This window comes from Paramormyrops kingsleyae, chromosome 21 (assembly GCF_048594095.1).
Source record: "Paramormyrops kingsleyae isolate MSU_618 chromosome 21, PKINGS_0.4, whole genome shotgun sequence".
Classification (NCBI taxonomy): domain Eukaryota; kingdom Metazoa; phylum Chordata; class Actinopteri; order Osteoglossiformes; family Mormyridae; genus Paramormyrops; species Paramormyrops kingsleyae.
In genome coordinates this window covers 6,082,743-6,097,693 of record NC_132817.1, presented here as the reverse complement: position 1 = coordinate 6,097,693, position 14,951 = coordinate 6,082,743, and the positions used below count along the sequence as shown (strand labels likewise).

General features: G+C 45.3%; 2 protein-coding genes across 7 annotated transcripts in view; one reads left to right on the top strand and one right to left on the bottom strand.

The window, feature by feature from the left end:
- LOC111847419 (KN motif and ankyrin repeat domain-containing protein 4-like) overlaps positions 1–7,217 on the top strand; it is a 58,980-nt gene extending 51,763 nt beyond the window's left edge. For all 3 annotated transcript variants that reach the window (XM_072704405.1, XM_072704406.1, XM_023818572.2), the window contains 7 exons: positions 1,002–1,095; positions 2,597–2,776; positions 3,428–3,512; positions 4,622–4,841; positions 5,201–5,343; positions 5,735–5,935; positions 6,478–7,217. In XM_072704405.1, the coding sequence (XP_072560506.1) occupies positions 1,002–1,095; positions 2,597–2,776; positions 3,428–3,512; positions 4,622–4,841; positions 5,201–5,343; positions 5,735–5,935; positions 6,478–6,588 (1,034 nt within the window). In that variant the 3' untranslated portion in view covers positions 6,589–7,217. The remainder of the gene's footprint in view (positions 1–1,001; positions 1,096–2,596; positions 2,777–3,427; positions 3,513–4,621; positions 4,842–5,200; positions 5,344–5,734; positions 5,936–6,477) is intronic.
- A 3,179-nt stretch (positions 7,218–10,396) lies between these two features.
- The window catches only part of LOC111847393 (low-density lipoprotein receptor-related protein 8-like), a 94,067-nt gene continuing 89,512 nt past the window's right edge, over positions 10,397–14,951 (bottom strand). For 3 of the 4 annotated variants that reach the window (XM_023818525.2, XM_023818527.2, XM_023818526.2), the window contains one exon: positions 10,397–14,876. In XM_023818525.2, coding sequence (XP_023674293.2) covers positions 14,557–14,876 — 320 coding nt within the window. In that variant the 3' untranslated portion in view covers positions 10,397–14,556. The remainder of the gene's footprint in view (positions 14,877–14,951) is intronic. The other variant, XM_023818524.2, reaches the window with a different exon arrangement.

Here is a 14,951-nt window from a genome sequence, read left to right as displayed (position 1 = left end):
GCACTATACCTTTATCGGCGCAGTAAGTCAATAGCCCAATTATACAACAGCCGATTTAAAAAAAAAAAGCATTTTATTTTCTTCCAAGCTTCAGTTGTTAAACTGAATCAGAATGTTAAACCCCTTTAACCGCCAAGCAAGACGTACTTCGGTGTATGCAGCCCTTTTGTTTGCGCTAATTCGCCATTAGTGTTAATAACAGCAGCGAATCGAACACCCACAACTAATAAGCCGTAATGTTCCTAATGACATAATAGAGTAGCTGCTCTGTCCTGACATCGTACAGCTGAAAAGTTTCCAAACGCAGTATGTTTTTCATGAAATGTTGGAGCCCCTCCCATGTGATACACACTTGACACGTCCATGTTTTTGTCCACTACATGTAGATTTATTTCCTGTTTGCAAAGTAAATATAAACAGGACATTCTTTCTGCTTCCACGAGGTACAGTCTTACAGTGAGTTACGCCTGATTGAGTCAGGTCTGATCGCATTTACGTCCGAGGTCCTTAGCAAATGAAATACACGGATCAAGAAACGCCGGACGTGGACGCAGGACGTTAGCTGGTGTATCACTTAGTGTAACAGGTGCAGGAGAACAGGCAGCGCTGGTATCCGTATAATGATCCATTGTCCATAATAACTTGTAATACAGTATGCATACAGTAATCTATATGTGATGGACAGCTACAAAATCGAAATACGCCCAAATTGACTTGCACGTGGTGGTCCTGATCCCATAATGCAAACGTAAGTCAACACAAGGCTGTATTAAAAAAAAATAAACAATAATAAATGACATACAGTCAATAACCTCATTTCCAAGAATTCCTGCTCCATGCTTCCAGAAACAATCACCCTCACCCAGATCTCTGTAATGCATCACGCGCATTTCCTCTGTGCACTAGAGGCTAAAGCGAAGCCATAGGGCGGCGTGCTCAGCAAGAAGCTCCTCCAGGCTTCACAGCCAACTGCTCCATTACTTCCACCCTCCCTGCTTCAGCCCTCAGGTCGATAATGAAGAAGAACAGCAGCGCTGAGCAACTGGGGAGCAGGGGTGCCAAGAAGAACCTGAAGTTCGTTGGCGTCAATGGGGGGTAAGAGGGCCGCTGGCTCCGTCCATCTATAACATGACGACGTGTATCATGTGTGCTCATACTGAGCTTGCAGGTAGAGTAGCTCCAGGGCAAAGCTGGACATTGCCCCACAGAAATCCTGGTCAAGCACTATTCTTGAGGCAGCAACCTCAAGGAACCAGAACCTACAACCCTCAATCAGCAGACGGAGGCTCCAGTCCATCGTCACACAACCCTGGGAATCTAAAAGAGTTTCATTCCTCTACATAATATGCCTCTATTCCACTTAACGTCTGGATTTCACCTTCAGGCAGATCTCAGAACTTGACACCAATATTTCAAAGAAATATACAGCCTGATATCAACATGCAGTGAAAGCACCTTCATAATTTATATAAGACTGATAATTTGTATTAGTTTGACATCTAGGCACCATCCACCACTCACCAAGGTTGACAGTGGGAACCTGTCAAATTCCTACTATAAAAATACCAGGCTGTCAAATGGAATTATGCACAGAGATAGTGCCAGAGAGGCTTGGAGGAGTCTGTTGAAAGAATTCCGATATCCTATAATTATGTGGGATTTTACCCCGACTCTCATGGCTTTGGGAATCAGGAGGGTGAAATGATTCTGACGTCAGCTCCATGTACTTCACAGTAAATACCTCAAACATGCAGGAGACACTCACGCCACACTCCATGTTCACGTAACTGGCTTTCATAGGTGCCTTTGGGCATTTAGCAAACTAAAATGGATTTGTAGTGTATTGACTGATATTCTATTAGTTATATTAGTTGAATATCTATGAATGAAGAGTGCTTTTTTATATTCTTCAGTGTTACAGTCAGAGTAAGGTTTTAACTTCAGTGGCCTTCAGCACAAGCAAGTACTACATAGAGAAGTGTTTCCCAACTCAGTCCTCGGGCAACCCCGGTCAGTCCACGTTTTTGCTTCCTCTCAGCTCCCAGCGCACATGTACCAGGTATTCGTTGTTCCTGGTTGGCTGGGAGCTGGGAGGGAGCAAAAACGTGGACTGTCCGGGGTTCCAGGCCAGGAACTCCCTGGGGACTCCCCACACGCATCACTCACGCACTAACGCCCGTCAGCTGGCAATCGGGGTGGGTTACAGCGGGTAAACAATCACGTGGACTGTCCGGGGTTCCCCGAGGACTGGGTTGGGAAACACTGACATAGAGTATTGATCCACTTGTAGCCTTGGTTCTCTGGCTGGTATGTTCCGTTTATTAGTCTGTGTCCGTGTGTCTGTCATTGGCCAGTACATCCTGCCGACATCCAGATATTTCTCCCTAGTAGAAAATTAACTGATTTCAAATCAGGTTTTGACAGTTGAATTATTGCTTAAATTATACTCCACTGGCTTTGACTATGGACCGACTGGTGAGTAATATTGACCAGTTAATACCAGTGGAGTCCAACTAATAAGTCTCTGTAATGAGTGTAGACAAACACAAACAGAATTCTTGGAAGTGGAATTACTTTTTGCTAATTTTCTGTCCAGGTATGAGACAACGTCCAGCGAGGATTCAAGCGAGGAGGACAATGCGGAGATGGACGTCTTTGAGCCTGAGGAGCAGAAAGAGGATGGTGATAAACAGGAGACCAGCGAGACAGTGGAGCCCGACAAGGCCGCTACCCCCCCAGAACCCGACACGGGCTCCCAGACAAAGCAGGCGGGCCGGTAAGAAAACAGAACCACACCCATCAGATGCTACGCTAACAAACAAGAACAGGGACTTTTCCGGATGGTCATCTGTACTGCTATGCTAACATTTGTGCCAATGGTTGATTATTCTGCTACGATAAAGTAGGAAAGGACACCTTTGCTGATGGAGCCGCTCTGCCGCACTAATGGAACAGGGAAGACAACATTGACGATAGCTACTAATAAGTTGCCATTGCTCTCCCTGCTAACGGACGGCTATGCTACGCTGCTACGCTAACTGTGTCCAGTGGGCGCCATCAGGCCAAACAGCTTCAAAGGGCACAATAACTACAGCAGCCGGAATTCAGCCACTACTGGGAGTCTTTCGGGAGTCGCGTCCAAACCGATTACAGCTACACTAGCTATGTGAAGTAAATGTTAGTAATCATTTCGCTTTGGAAAATTCACCTACATATATAGTATATAGCTGAATAAAGTTTAATCATGACATAAATCTCATTAGATCCTTACTGTCGATGATGCATTAGGGGAAAAGGTGGCACAGCAAGCTTTAATTGTTCTAATTTTCAGTCAGTATTGACACTTATTTGTTAGGAGACAGACAGATGTGATCCTTCGCATGTCTGAGGAGGCCAGTGTGTTTCTCACTGAGGTTCTTCCTCTTAGGAAAGTGATGGATGAGAAGTTCCTGGCAGCTTGTCGTCGCCTGAATGACCGCCTGGAAGAGATGGGCTCTCCCGACGACGAAATGGTACCTGCTAACGCCTAACCATGTTACTGTCAGGATTAACGTCACTTTCGGGTTTGGACTGCTGCACAATTTACAGAACTAAGCCCAGGACAGCTGCTTTAGCTGTAAAGTACAAATACAGTGTCCCTTCTGGGATTTGAAGCAACAAACACTTTTTTAAAAGTGTTAAAAACTTATAAACAAAAAGAGAACACAGCAAGAATAAATGTTCTATTTGGTTCCGTAACAGAGAAATGATCGATGATCAAATGGTGCTCTTGTTACCATCTTTGGATCAAATCGGTACCTCAGTATAAACCCAAACAGGGGGGTTATTAACTGGACCAGTGTACAACACAAACACAGAAAACTTGATTAATTCTGCCACAGATGCATGCTGGGAAACCTGGACAGTCGTCTTCTCTCTTGTGTAATAATAAACTCCAGCTTCTCTATGACATGCAGCAAACAGGTGTGCAAATAATGTCACACATGCAGCGCTTTCATTCCCTTTTGCTGGAATTTCCTTAATATTCATTTATAAAAACAGACACACTGTATCTCAACAAAGCAAATGAAGAACTGGTGAAAAAAAAGGCAGTTTGTGTTTTAGAGGCACGGAAATGAATGCATTCTTTCCAAGCACCATATTATTTCCTCCATTCCCTGAGTAAGCAGGATTCTGGAATTGGTAATCAGCTTGATAAATAACTCCGCAAAACTGACTGCAAGCTAAACTCCAGGAACACGGACTGAAAACAAACTGCGGCGTGGAAATTCAGCTAAATCAGATTTAATAAAGATTAACCCTGCTGTAAGGATTCCATGCAAATTCATTGTTATTCTCACATATGTTATTATTTTTTGTGAGTTTGTTTATTGTCTTTCTGTGTGTCTGAATATTTCATATACCCTTAAAATTATTAAATCAAATATATCATCAGAATAAATGTAATTCAGATTTTGGTTATTTACTCTTACTTAAGGATTCATCAGATGGTTAGTAAAATCAGATGGGGACAATTATGCTAAACTAGATCTGACAAGAACTGAAATTCTGCAAGGAAAAGGGTGTTAATAGTCCGTCCGTGAGCATGCTCAGTGGTGTTTTGCCCTCTGCTGCCCTCCAGAGGCAAATCCTGGCCACAGTGTACAAGGAGTGGTTCCGTGTGTCGAGCCGCAGGGCGTCGCGGCCTGACACGGTGGCCCTGTACCTAGGCCAGATTGGCGGGGCCACGCCCTCGCTGCTCCGCATCATCGTCAACCTGGCCGACGGGAACGGAAACACCGCCCTGCACTACAGCGTATCCCACGGCAACTTCCACATCGTCAAGCTACTGCTGGACACAGGTGCCTCAGGCTCCGACCCCCCCCCCCCCCCGACCCCCCGCATGCGCGCTACCAAACCATGACACTGGGGGGCTTCTGTAAATCCACTATGAAATACGTAGTCTGGGGTTTTAATAATTAAACTATTAAGCCCCTGCTGTACAACAGCATCACCCTTCTGGGATTAGTACCGGCATTGTAACTTTTCAGTCACCTGCATGTGCGAAGATAAGAAGGTCTTTTTATGCTCATGTTATGATGTCAGAACGCTGCACCATTTGGCCCTAATTTCAATATTATTCAAATCTGCTTTTGAATATTCATGAAGGGGACTGTCCGTGGTCGCAGTGGTGTAAGAGATGGTGCAATGTGCTCACCAGGCCTGTGCGAGGTGAACCAGCAGAACGAGGCAGGCTACTCCGCCATCATGCTGGCCGCACTGGCCGTAGCCGACCTCCCCGAGGACGTGGGCGTGGCCATGCAGCTGATGAGACTGGGTGACGTCGACGCCCGCGCCGGCCAGGTACTCCCTGGGGACACCCCACACGCATCACTCACGCACTAACGCACGTCAGCTGGCAATGGGGGGCGGATTACAGCGGGTAAACAATCACGCCGACACGGACGTTCTCACTCGTCAGGCGGAGCCCTAAAGCCTGACTGGAGGGCAGAAGAAATAAACTGTCTGAACCATGTGTACCACTGCTCCTGCACATTACCCAGCAATCCTGATCATTCCACACAGAAAGCACGTGACTGATGTTCTCTGTGTAGGCAGTGTCCTGAGTGACACGTCAATGCCCCAATCAGCATTCAACTACCAGTGTGTACGAGACAGCTATTGGCCCCTAGGTGGGCAGAGCTTGTACCCACTACAAGACGAGTCCTTTACTTTACTTTGCTTCTGGTGGCAGGGAGGACAGACGGCACTCATGCTGGCAGCGAGTCATGGGCGCGTGGCCATGGTGCGCCCCCTGCTGGACTGTGGGGCAGACCCCAGCATGCGCGACCGCAGCGGTGCCACTGCACTCATGTGTGCCTGTGAGCAGGGCCACACGGACGTCGCCCGCCTGCTGCTGGAGTGTGCCCGCTGTGACGCTGGCGTCACCGACAATGTGAGTCGCGTTGCACACGCACACGCATGTGCACACAGATGCAGACACACACCATGTACCTCAGAAGGAGGGGGACCCATAAAGCAGCATGGATGTGTTAGGGTTAGGCAAGTGCCTCAAGCGCAAGTCCCACTAGTGAAATATCCCAGATGCTGAAATGAATAAAACACAAACATGAAATGCAGGTTTTGATCTTTGACATATATAAATGTCACCATCTTGTGGACAAAAACTATTCTTTGTCATTTCACACAGTGCAAACATGTCAGATGAATGTAAAGAGTAAAACCTCAGTTATTTTACCTATATTTTATTCTATTTACTTTATTTCTACTTATTTATTTCTCTTAATTTATGTTCTATGTTTTCTGTGATTGTAAGCACTAATACCACCAAAACAAATCCCCAGTACATGTTGGTGTTCCTGACCAATAAAGTGAATTCTGATTCTGATCCCGACCCAAAGATAAATACCAGCCCCGCATGTTCTTTGTTTCGCCTCTGTCATCTGTCTGTCTCCCTCCCTCCGCGGCCTCCCCCAGGACGGCAACACTGCTCTCTCTCTGGCGACAAAGGCGTCCCACTCGGAGATTGTTGACCTTCTGCGATCCCACACAGTCAGCAAGGCCCTGGACACCAGCGTGCCCCTCTGAACAGTCGTCTCATTTTCACCCCATGGGGTAACAAGGCCTCCATTCAGATCACGTGGCACCGAGGCCAGCACTGCTAACCTTAAAAAAAAAAAAATACTCAAATATCTGTGGACATTCTGCTTGAGTCATTTCCATCGGCTGTTGTCCAATGAGAAATGGGCCCTTGTATGCCAATCAAAAAAAAAAAAAAAACAGATGAGAAACTAGAGAGAGTAAAACAGTGTGGACAGTGTGGGTCTTTGATGCTGCTGTGGCACCTCAATTCGAGTTTTTTATGCCTGATAATAGATCATTAGTCACACACAATAACCTCCTTTCAGCACAATGTTTCTGTTTTTGTAACTGTCCCTGTGTTTACAGGATATTTATTGTAAAATACTGTATATTCAAACAACCTAAAGGTTGTGGATGTTTATTATGCATTATATTGCTATGGTTACTCCTCAATCATTTTCTTATGTCACGAAAAGCTATTATTTTGCACCGAGCGTTCTTTATGTAACAGTTGTGTGGCAGATTAACAAGCGAGCAAGGAAACACATCATTCCTGTTTGTTTTAAGGCCCACAATCACAAATGCTTCCAGCAAGGGATTCAATAAAATCAGAGTCGAATTCTATGACTCTCCAACTGTGATGAAAAGGTGTCTTGCTTTCTGAAACAATGGACAGGACATCCTGTTTGGCTTCTGGACACATGGGGGGCCAGAATGGGGAATTTTAAGTGAAACATTGAAAGTTAACTAGGGATGGGTTGAACTTGATCTCAGATTCTGTTCCTAGAGGCACAAAAGTCTGGTTTTGTCTCAAAGAACTAAATAATTCCTTTCATCCTTGATGTACATATTTACACTCCCTGTCTGTTCTCTCGCGGTCTTCCGCTTGCAGTGACTAGTGAGTGTGAAAGGTGAATAAACAAGCACAATTTTGATAACTTTGCTAACTAGTGTATCCTTTAATACGGCATGATTTTGTTACTTCAAAACAAATACATGAGTTGTAAGAATCTTACACAATGGAATACTTTATCATATCAAGTTTAAAAGGGTCTTTTGTTGGAGGTAGTAATGCAGATTATTTAGTATTTCACGGAATGCTGCAAACATCATTTAATTTGATCGTAAATGAGAACTTGGACTTTACATTTCTTCCACACTTAGGTCATTTTAAATAGCTGGATGTGTTCAACCAGAAGTTATTTAAGTGATTAACTTGTATGGGAACTGGCATCTTCCCGGGTGGGGCTCCATATGCAGAAGCACTAAGTTAGATCGGGGACAGCCCCTCCCTTCCCTGAAGATGTGTAGATGAGAAGCCCGGCTCATAAATAGCATTAGTCCCTCATTCGAGTTCCAGTGCGTAGCCAAATCCCCCTTCTCGATGTCATAATACACTGATACCCAATTAACCCCTCAGAAACATCCATCAGAAACTTGCCAGTACCAGCCGAAGACCATGTGGCGCCATAGGCAAGCCTCGCGCCGGTGCTCCCCATCCGAAACAAAGTGAAAATGGCATTTCTGAGTCGGCGCCCTCTCAGATGAAAGCTTGCCTACTTCAGTGTCATTTGGTGGTTCTTTTGGATCGAAACGGCACCACAACGATGCAGAGAAGCCATTTAATTACCGTAAATGACCGCTGTTCCAGTACTGAAAAGCAGGACGTACTTGGATGCAGGATGCATTAGTAGCAGCTAATTAAACGGCATAAGTGATTGCCCTAAACCGCAGTAAACTGTTAAACTATTATTCTCATCACTGCCGTGTTGGTGTCTATTAATTGTCGATTTGCGTTACGCCCCGATGGTCATCGATCCTATCTGGGCACATGACAGACCAGCTGCCGAATTGTCATAATCGCATTCTCACGTAAAAACATTATTTTAAGTTATACACAAATGAGCCCATACTCAGTTACTGGTAAGAAAATGTCTAAAGCTTATGCATGGCCGCAGGCACTGGGATTTGAATGAGCATCACTTTCTGCGACAGCCTGGTCGATGGATGTGTCACCTAGCAAAGGTGATAAACGATCAGACCTTAAATAATCTGTTAATAAACAGACCTTTAATAAACTGCATTAAGAGTCAGGTGAGAACGCAGGAGCTCCGCGGCTCTTTGAGACTCATCTTGCTGGGAAATGACTGAGGGGCGCTCAATACTCCTAATACAGATGCACGACTGCGGGGTACGAAGGATTACGCGCCTGGGGAAATGCTCGTGAATGAACTATAAATAAATTTACCCTATTTAACGGATGCTTTACAGATAGCTTTGGCAACATATCTTACAACAATGGCTTGATTAGATTTATTACCTTCAAGTTTGATATAAAATGGGAAAATTTTGTCATCTTTAAGACGAATACCTTTAGTGCTGCGTTTGCACCTTGGAGGATGTAACGCAATCCGTTATCCGGTTAACTGAATAACTCAATGAAATCGTAGAAGCAAAGTTCAGCATTATTTACATTGTGCTTCAGGGTTTCCGGACAGAAATACACAATGACAATGTCTAGGCACGCAAAAAAGAAAATGATAGCAGTTTTGAAAAAAAAAAAAAAAAAACAGTCTGTCTTGCACTTGAATATATAAGGACATCTAATGTTAAATGAATTCGCCTCAAACTGTTGTTTTATTCCAAATAACTACCGTATTTGTAATGGAGCTGTTTTAAAATACATCTATATCAATTCCGCAGACTAGCCTCCATTTGTGATCGTGCTAGGATTATGATTTAGTTCACTTCGTATACCTGTATATGATTGACCTGTCCGTACATCTTGCACGTCGTGTGTACATGAAAACGTAACGAATGGCAGACCTTTATAGTCATATTATATGTCTATTGCACACAGACCCCAAAGCAAACACAGCTGACGGTATTTTGCACTACGAAATTTTTAATTGCTTTTTATCTACATTTATATTGCTGTGTAATTACATACCACATGCAAACAACAATTATTTACGTGGCTCTCTGCTCGTTTACTTGAGCACGTTTAATAGCTCGTGTGTAATTATTCCGAGCTCTTTGAATGTGTAATGCAGTTCAGTTCCATTGTTGTTTCTGAGAGTTTAACCATACCGTCCATTAGAGGGCGCCGCGACACCAGTCCAGTCTGGCTTCCTTTGTTGTGCTCGGGAAGCAGTCCAGAGCACCAGTCTAGGGACAAGAAGCATTATTGTAACAACACATGTATGTTATTCTTAGTACATGTCTATGATTAAGACATTAATTTAATTCATTTTCAATGCATCTTTCTGTTCAAAGTAAATTTCCCAAGCTAGACTTTTTAAAGTAGAAATCAGCCTAACAGCCTATCCCACTACCCCCCCCCCCCCCCCCCTGCACTGATTCTGGTTGGCTGTGTACATGTTGATGTTGAAGTTACACTCTCCTAATTGTAATGCAAATTAAATCCAATTTGGCCTTCCCTGTCTCGATGTGCTGGGGCCGTCGGCATTGTGTCGCGGCCCAGAAGAACAGCAGCTCAGAACCAGTCCCTTTAAGTCCGAAATCAAAGAGGTCATTTAATTTCAGAGGGGGACACAGACCCGGGCACCTGTGCCCCACAATGTGGGCCATTCTGCAGGGATTCATGCGTCACGCTGCACAAGCAGAAAACGACTCAGGAGAAAATGTCAGATCACCAACCTTACAGCGACGGCCACTTCTGGCAGATTCTGCAAATGCTACTGATGAAACGCAGGAGGATGGGAATCCAGCAACACTGGCTGATAATTCAGTTAATGAGTCAGCCTAGCATTTCAGCATCGTAGCCCATGGTGGATAAAAGACAAGGAACTCATAACTTTTCTATGATTTTATATATCAATATAGATATTTGTCAACAGATTGTATTCATTGAGACATGAGTGAGACCGTTTTGGCATACACATCAGACATTTCATGTAGATACAGAGGCCAGGACATAACCCCCCCCCCCACACACATTTAAAAATGTAAACAAGGCACCAATAAATTAAATAACACCTCTGCATACACATGAATCTACTGTGTCAAATGGAGTAAAGCAATATCCACACACTTAGTTAAGCTTTAAAGGATAACAACCAAAGTAAAAGAAAAAAAAACAAATACTTTGGCAAAGTCATTTCGTGTTACAGTGAAGCAGTAAAGAAATCCTAATGGCCGGGTAAGTTCATGTATGTATGGTCTACACTTCTGTCTAGAATCTTATATACACATTTGCCTTTACAGAAACATTTAAAACCTTATCAAAAATTCCGTCGTATGAAAACATATTTACAAATCAGGATTTAAAACCATATTACAATGATAAAAGTCCATATTACTCACCCATGTTCACACTTACACAGTGTAGTGGGTGTTTTAAAAGGATTCTGTGCAACAAATCGCCATTAAAAATGGATCCTTTAGAGAGGAACGACTGACCAGCTCCAACCCCCCGCCAGCCCCCCATAAAACCTTGTTTATACTGACAAAAAAAGACACAAAAATATATGACCATCCCCCCCAAGTAACACACAATAAAAACATATTATCAACATGACATGAACATTGCAATTAGAATCAGGGAATTGACAGCAAACCCTGGGCCCATTTTAAGGGCAGAAACGCCCACACAGGATACATAAGGGTGATTCGGTGCTGAGATCCAAACAGAGGCCACGGATTGGCCTAGCCGTCCAAACACCTGGCAGCTGACCAATGAGCTCTGGCCCTTTTGAGACACCTGGCCTTTCAATAATGAGGATCTAAGCAGGACAGAGGTCATGGTCGCAGTGGAGGGTAAGATGGCAGAGCAGTAATACCTGTTCCAGTCTCACTTAGAAGACAGCACTGTGGCACACAGGCTTATCCAGGAGACAGAAATGATCTCTTCAGGTTTCACTCTAGCTGCCGGGAGCCCTTCGTTTCATGCTCCGAGGTCTCATAGCAACGTGAACAGCGGGCCGCTTGCTAATCAGCGGACCTCTGCAGGAAAACACCAGCGGCCATCGCTAATCAGAAAAGGAAAAGTTTGTGATTTAAAAAGGTTACTGGACGACAGTGCCTGGCTAAAGTCAGAAGTTTTATAGTACTTCTTATTTTAGTTTTAAGCTTTGTAGTCCCCAGATACTGTCCATCTCCAACACAAACGCACACTTCAATTACAGCAGGCAGATGGAGGCTGAGGAGGTCCAGAATGAGTGAAAGTTTCACCTCAGAAGGCTTGGGCCGTTCTCTGATAGACAGGAGGCCATCTGCACACCATTACACTTATGCTAATTGGCATTCCCTGGGGTGACCAGAGGAGGCACTGTTGTTTTATCTGGCAGAGAGGCACGGTCCAATCAGAGACATTTAAACACTTAACGAGCAAGGGGCCATTTCCATGACTCACGCTACCTGTCTCACATTGAGGATGCTGTTATTGAGCGGCCCACACTGAGCGAACGTGCCAATTACGTGCGGGAGCCGTGCGAGGACCGCCCACCTGCGGCAACCTGTGCGCCCGCATATCAAACAGATGGAGCAAAGCGAAACTGAAAAGTCGCTCAAAATTAGCCGCAGGCCCCTGTAACCGAAACATGAAGGAGCGCTGATTCGAATGATAAGCAGATCTCCGCGGGAGCTGAGCGCCATACTCACATAGCACGTCATTCCCTCCTTTTGTTCTGCATGTTCGCCATCTTGACCTACTGCATCCAGGCATGGAGGGAAAACAGCGAATGAGCACAAGATACCGGTGAGAGAAAGGAGGGGGTGTGGCCTCTTCAGATGGCCAGATGGTCATGTGACCAGATGCATTTGTATTGATTGGATTCCTATCCCCTTCTCCACAAACTGTATTCATGTGTTGGTTTCACCCATGACTCTACACACCTACTTTCCATTTCCTGCAATTCCAAACCTGTTGGCCCCACTGCAGCTGCATCCCCAGTAAACCTCTGTCTCTGGGCCAATTCCCCACGCCGCATGATGGATTGCCACCACAACCAGAGATGTCATTCTTGCTCTCACAAGAATGTGAAATCCTACTGTTCATTTTTCCCAAGTGTGATGCAGGTGGTGGCAATCGTTCATCTCACTAGCCTCACCAGTCCTTGCAACAGTGCCATCTACTGACACGGATGTCCTATGTCACGTTTTACACGTGAGCTGGGGAGGAACAGTTCTGAGATGGCTGGATTCCCCCACATTCAGCCAGCATAACTAGTTAAGGATTAACAACCGTTAATTCTTAAAAAACAATATATCTACATTAAAATAAAAGATCCAACACATAAGAAATATTTCTATATGTTAAAAACACTGCACTAAACATATAAAGTATAAGAAATACTCTCAAAAATATTTTTTGTTAAAAAATGGCATGCTTGTATCATATATTGAAAAATTCAATGTATAATACAGGCACAATATTGCATATATGAAAATGCAAAATACTGTTATACACTTTAATGTCGTGAGTACATTTTAATTCACAATACATTGCTTTCATTGGGTAGCATCAGCATTTTCTCTTTTAATATGTAATCTTTTGCATTTCGTCCCTACCTATATGGCCGCACAACACTTTCATATCTTAAAAAGATATTACTTCTATAAGACTTGTCTCTACTCATCTTTTTCATTCGGATCCTTTGTCCAGAGGTTAATCGGCCTTCCATAGCAGTATGAATAATTCAGGAGCTCCCATGAAAGTGCCATGTTTCATTCAGCCATATATTAAATCTCTGTATCGGCTACCCAGCCTGTAAGGCCCCAACCAGACGGGCAGACGCTGCAGGTTCCACTACGACGATGAGCTTTCTGACACGCTGGCACAGCACCTTGCTCTTCCCAGATCAGTCACCTGCATGGAAAAAGTCACAGCAAGAGCCACTGTGCTGATCTCTGACCGCAAAGCATTGTGGGAGCAGAATCCCTGCACTGGAGAACACAGCCACGGTCACCAGCCTTCCCCCAGGGAAACACACCAAAATCTCCCCCAAAACCACTCCTTTCTTCTGCTCTCTCATGTCCCTCAGCCTTGCTGCACATTTATATTTATACCTTACTGATACCTTAAACTGACTATAAACTCCAGTGAGGACAGCAGAGCATGCTGGGTAAAATGTTTTCTAGCGAGCAGGGAGCTTAGATGTTACTGAACAGCTGGACCCCAGTTCCACTTAAGGATTCCCCAGGAGACAATGACATTTCAGATGTGAAAGATGTGAACATCAGGGAAAGACTGACCCAAGCGCCCCCTAGAGGGCACCCAGGAAGCGTTAACACATACTAAAAATGCTGCCAGTTATTTTGTCAGCCACTGCAGCTGGCACAATGCGACATAAAACCAGCCAAAACCGGCCCATTGTGTCGACAGCCTCGGATTGAGGGTGAGCCATGCTTTTTGTTCCTCGCCACGCTATCTCCCAAAACGCACAAGACCGCAGGTAGCCAGCTTCACAGCTTTTTTGCCAGCGGGGACACTGGGCAACGGGACGCAGGCCAAGAAGCCAGTTTGGCTCATGGGGGCAGCCCAGTCAGCACCACCGACCTTGCTGTCTAGAAGCCAACACCCGAGAGCAATTTCAGAAGACATTTCAGGATGAAAGATGAAAGGAGCAGCAGACTGCTGCATCCCTGAATGCGTGGGGATGACGTCATCGCAGCCTGTCCCATCTTTCAAGGCGCCGTCCGTGTTTCCGTTCTTTGGAGCTGACGTGCGGGCGGGCCTGGAGTTGAAAAAAAAGGCTGGAAGGTGATTCTGCTTGATCGAAGGCCTCTCATACGTGACATGAGAGAACGAAGCGAGTAACAGTGCTGAAATGCATCCATTTGTGACTGTCATCAAAAATAACACTCTGATTGTTCCCAAACTCTGTATAAAAAATGATTAGGTAAGTTTCTGCAAGTCACCGGGCACAGGCTGGACTGGACGTGACCCGCATCGCCTAGGCGACAGGGTCGCTGTGCATGTGCCAGAGCAGCTGTCCCTTCCTGGCCGAAGTCTCACTTGGTGCCAGAGAGCGCTGGCTGTCCCGCGTACCAGTGTGTCCCCGGGTCAGGCGTACTGCTGCCCCCTAATGGCAGTGAGATGAAGGGCTGACAAATTCCGCCGGTGACTCCGCTGCTTGCTGGCAGGGTTGGGTACACGTGGCCCAGCGACTCGGTCCGGCCGATGTGGATCTCGTCCTCCTCCCCCTCAGCGCTCTTCCGGTACACGGGGTTGTCGAAGTTCATGCTCTTCGTGTTCCTCCGCCGCCAGTTGCGCCAGATCAGGTAGCCACCGCTGCAGAGGAGGCCGGCGACCACTGTAGCAACGACAGGAACTGCATGCGTTTAACACACAGCCCGCCGGCACTGCGGAGCATTAACACGAGCCGATCTGCAGAGGACACGTCAGG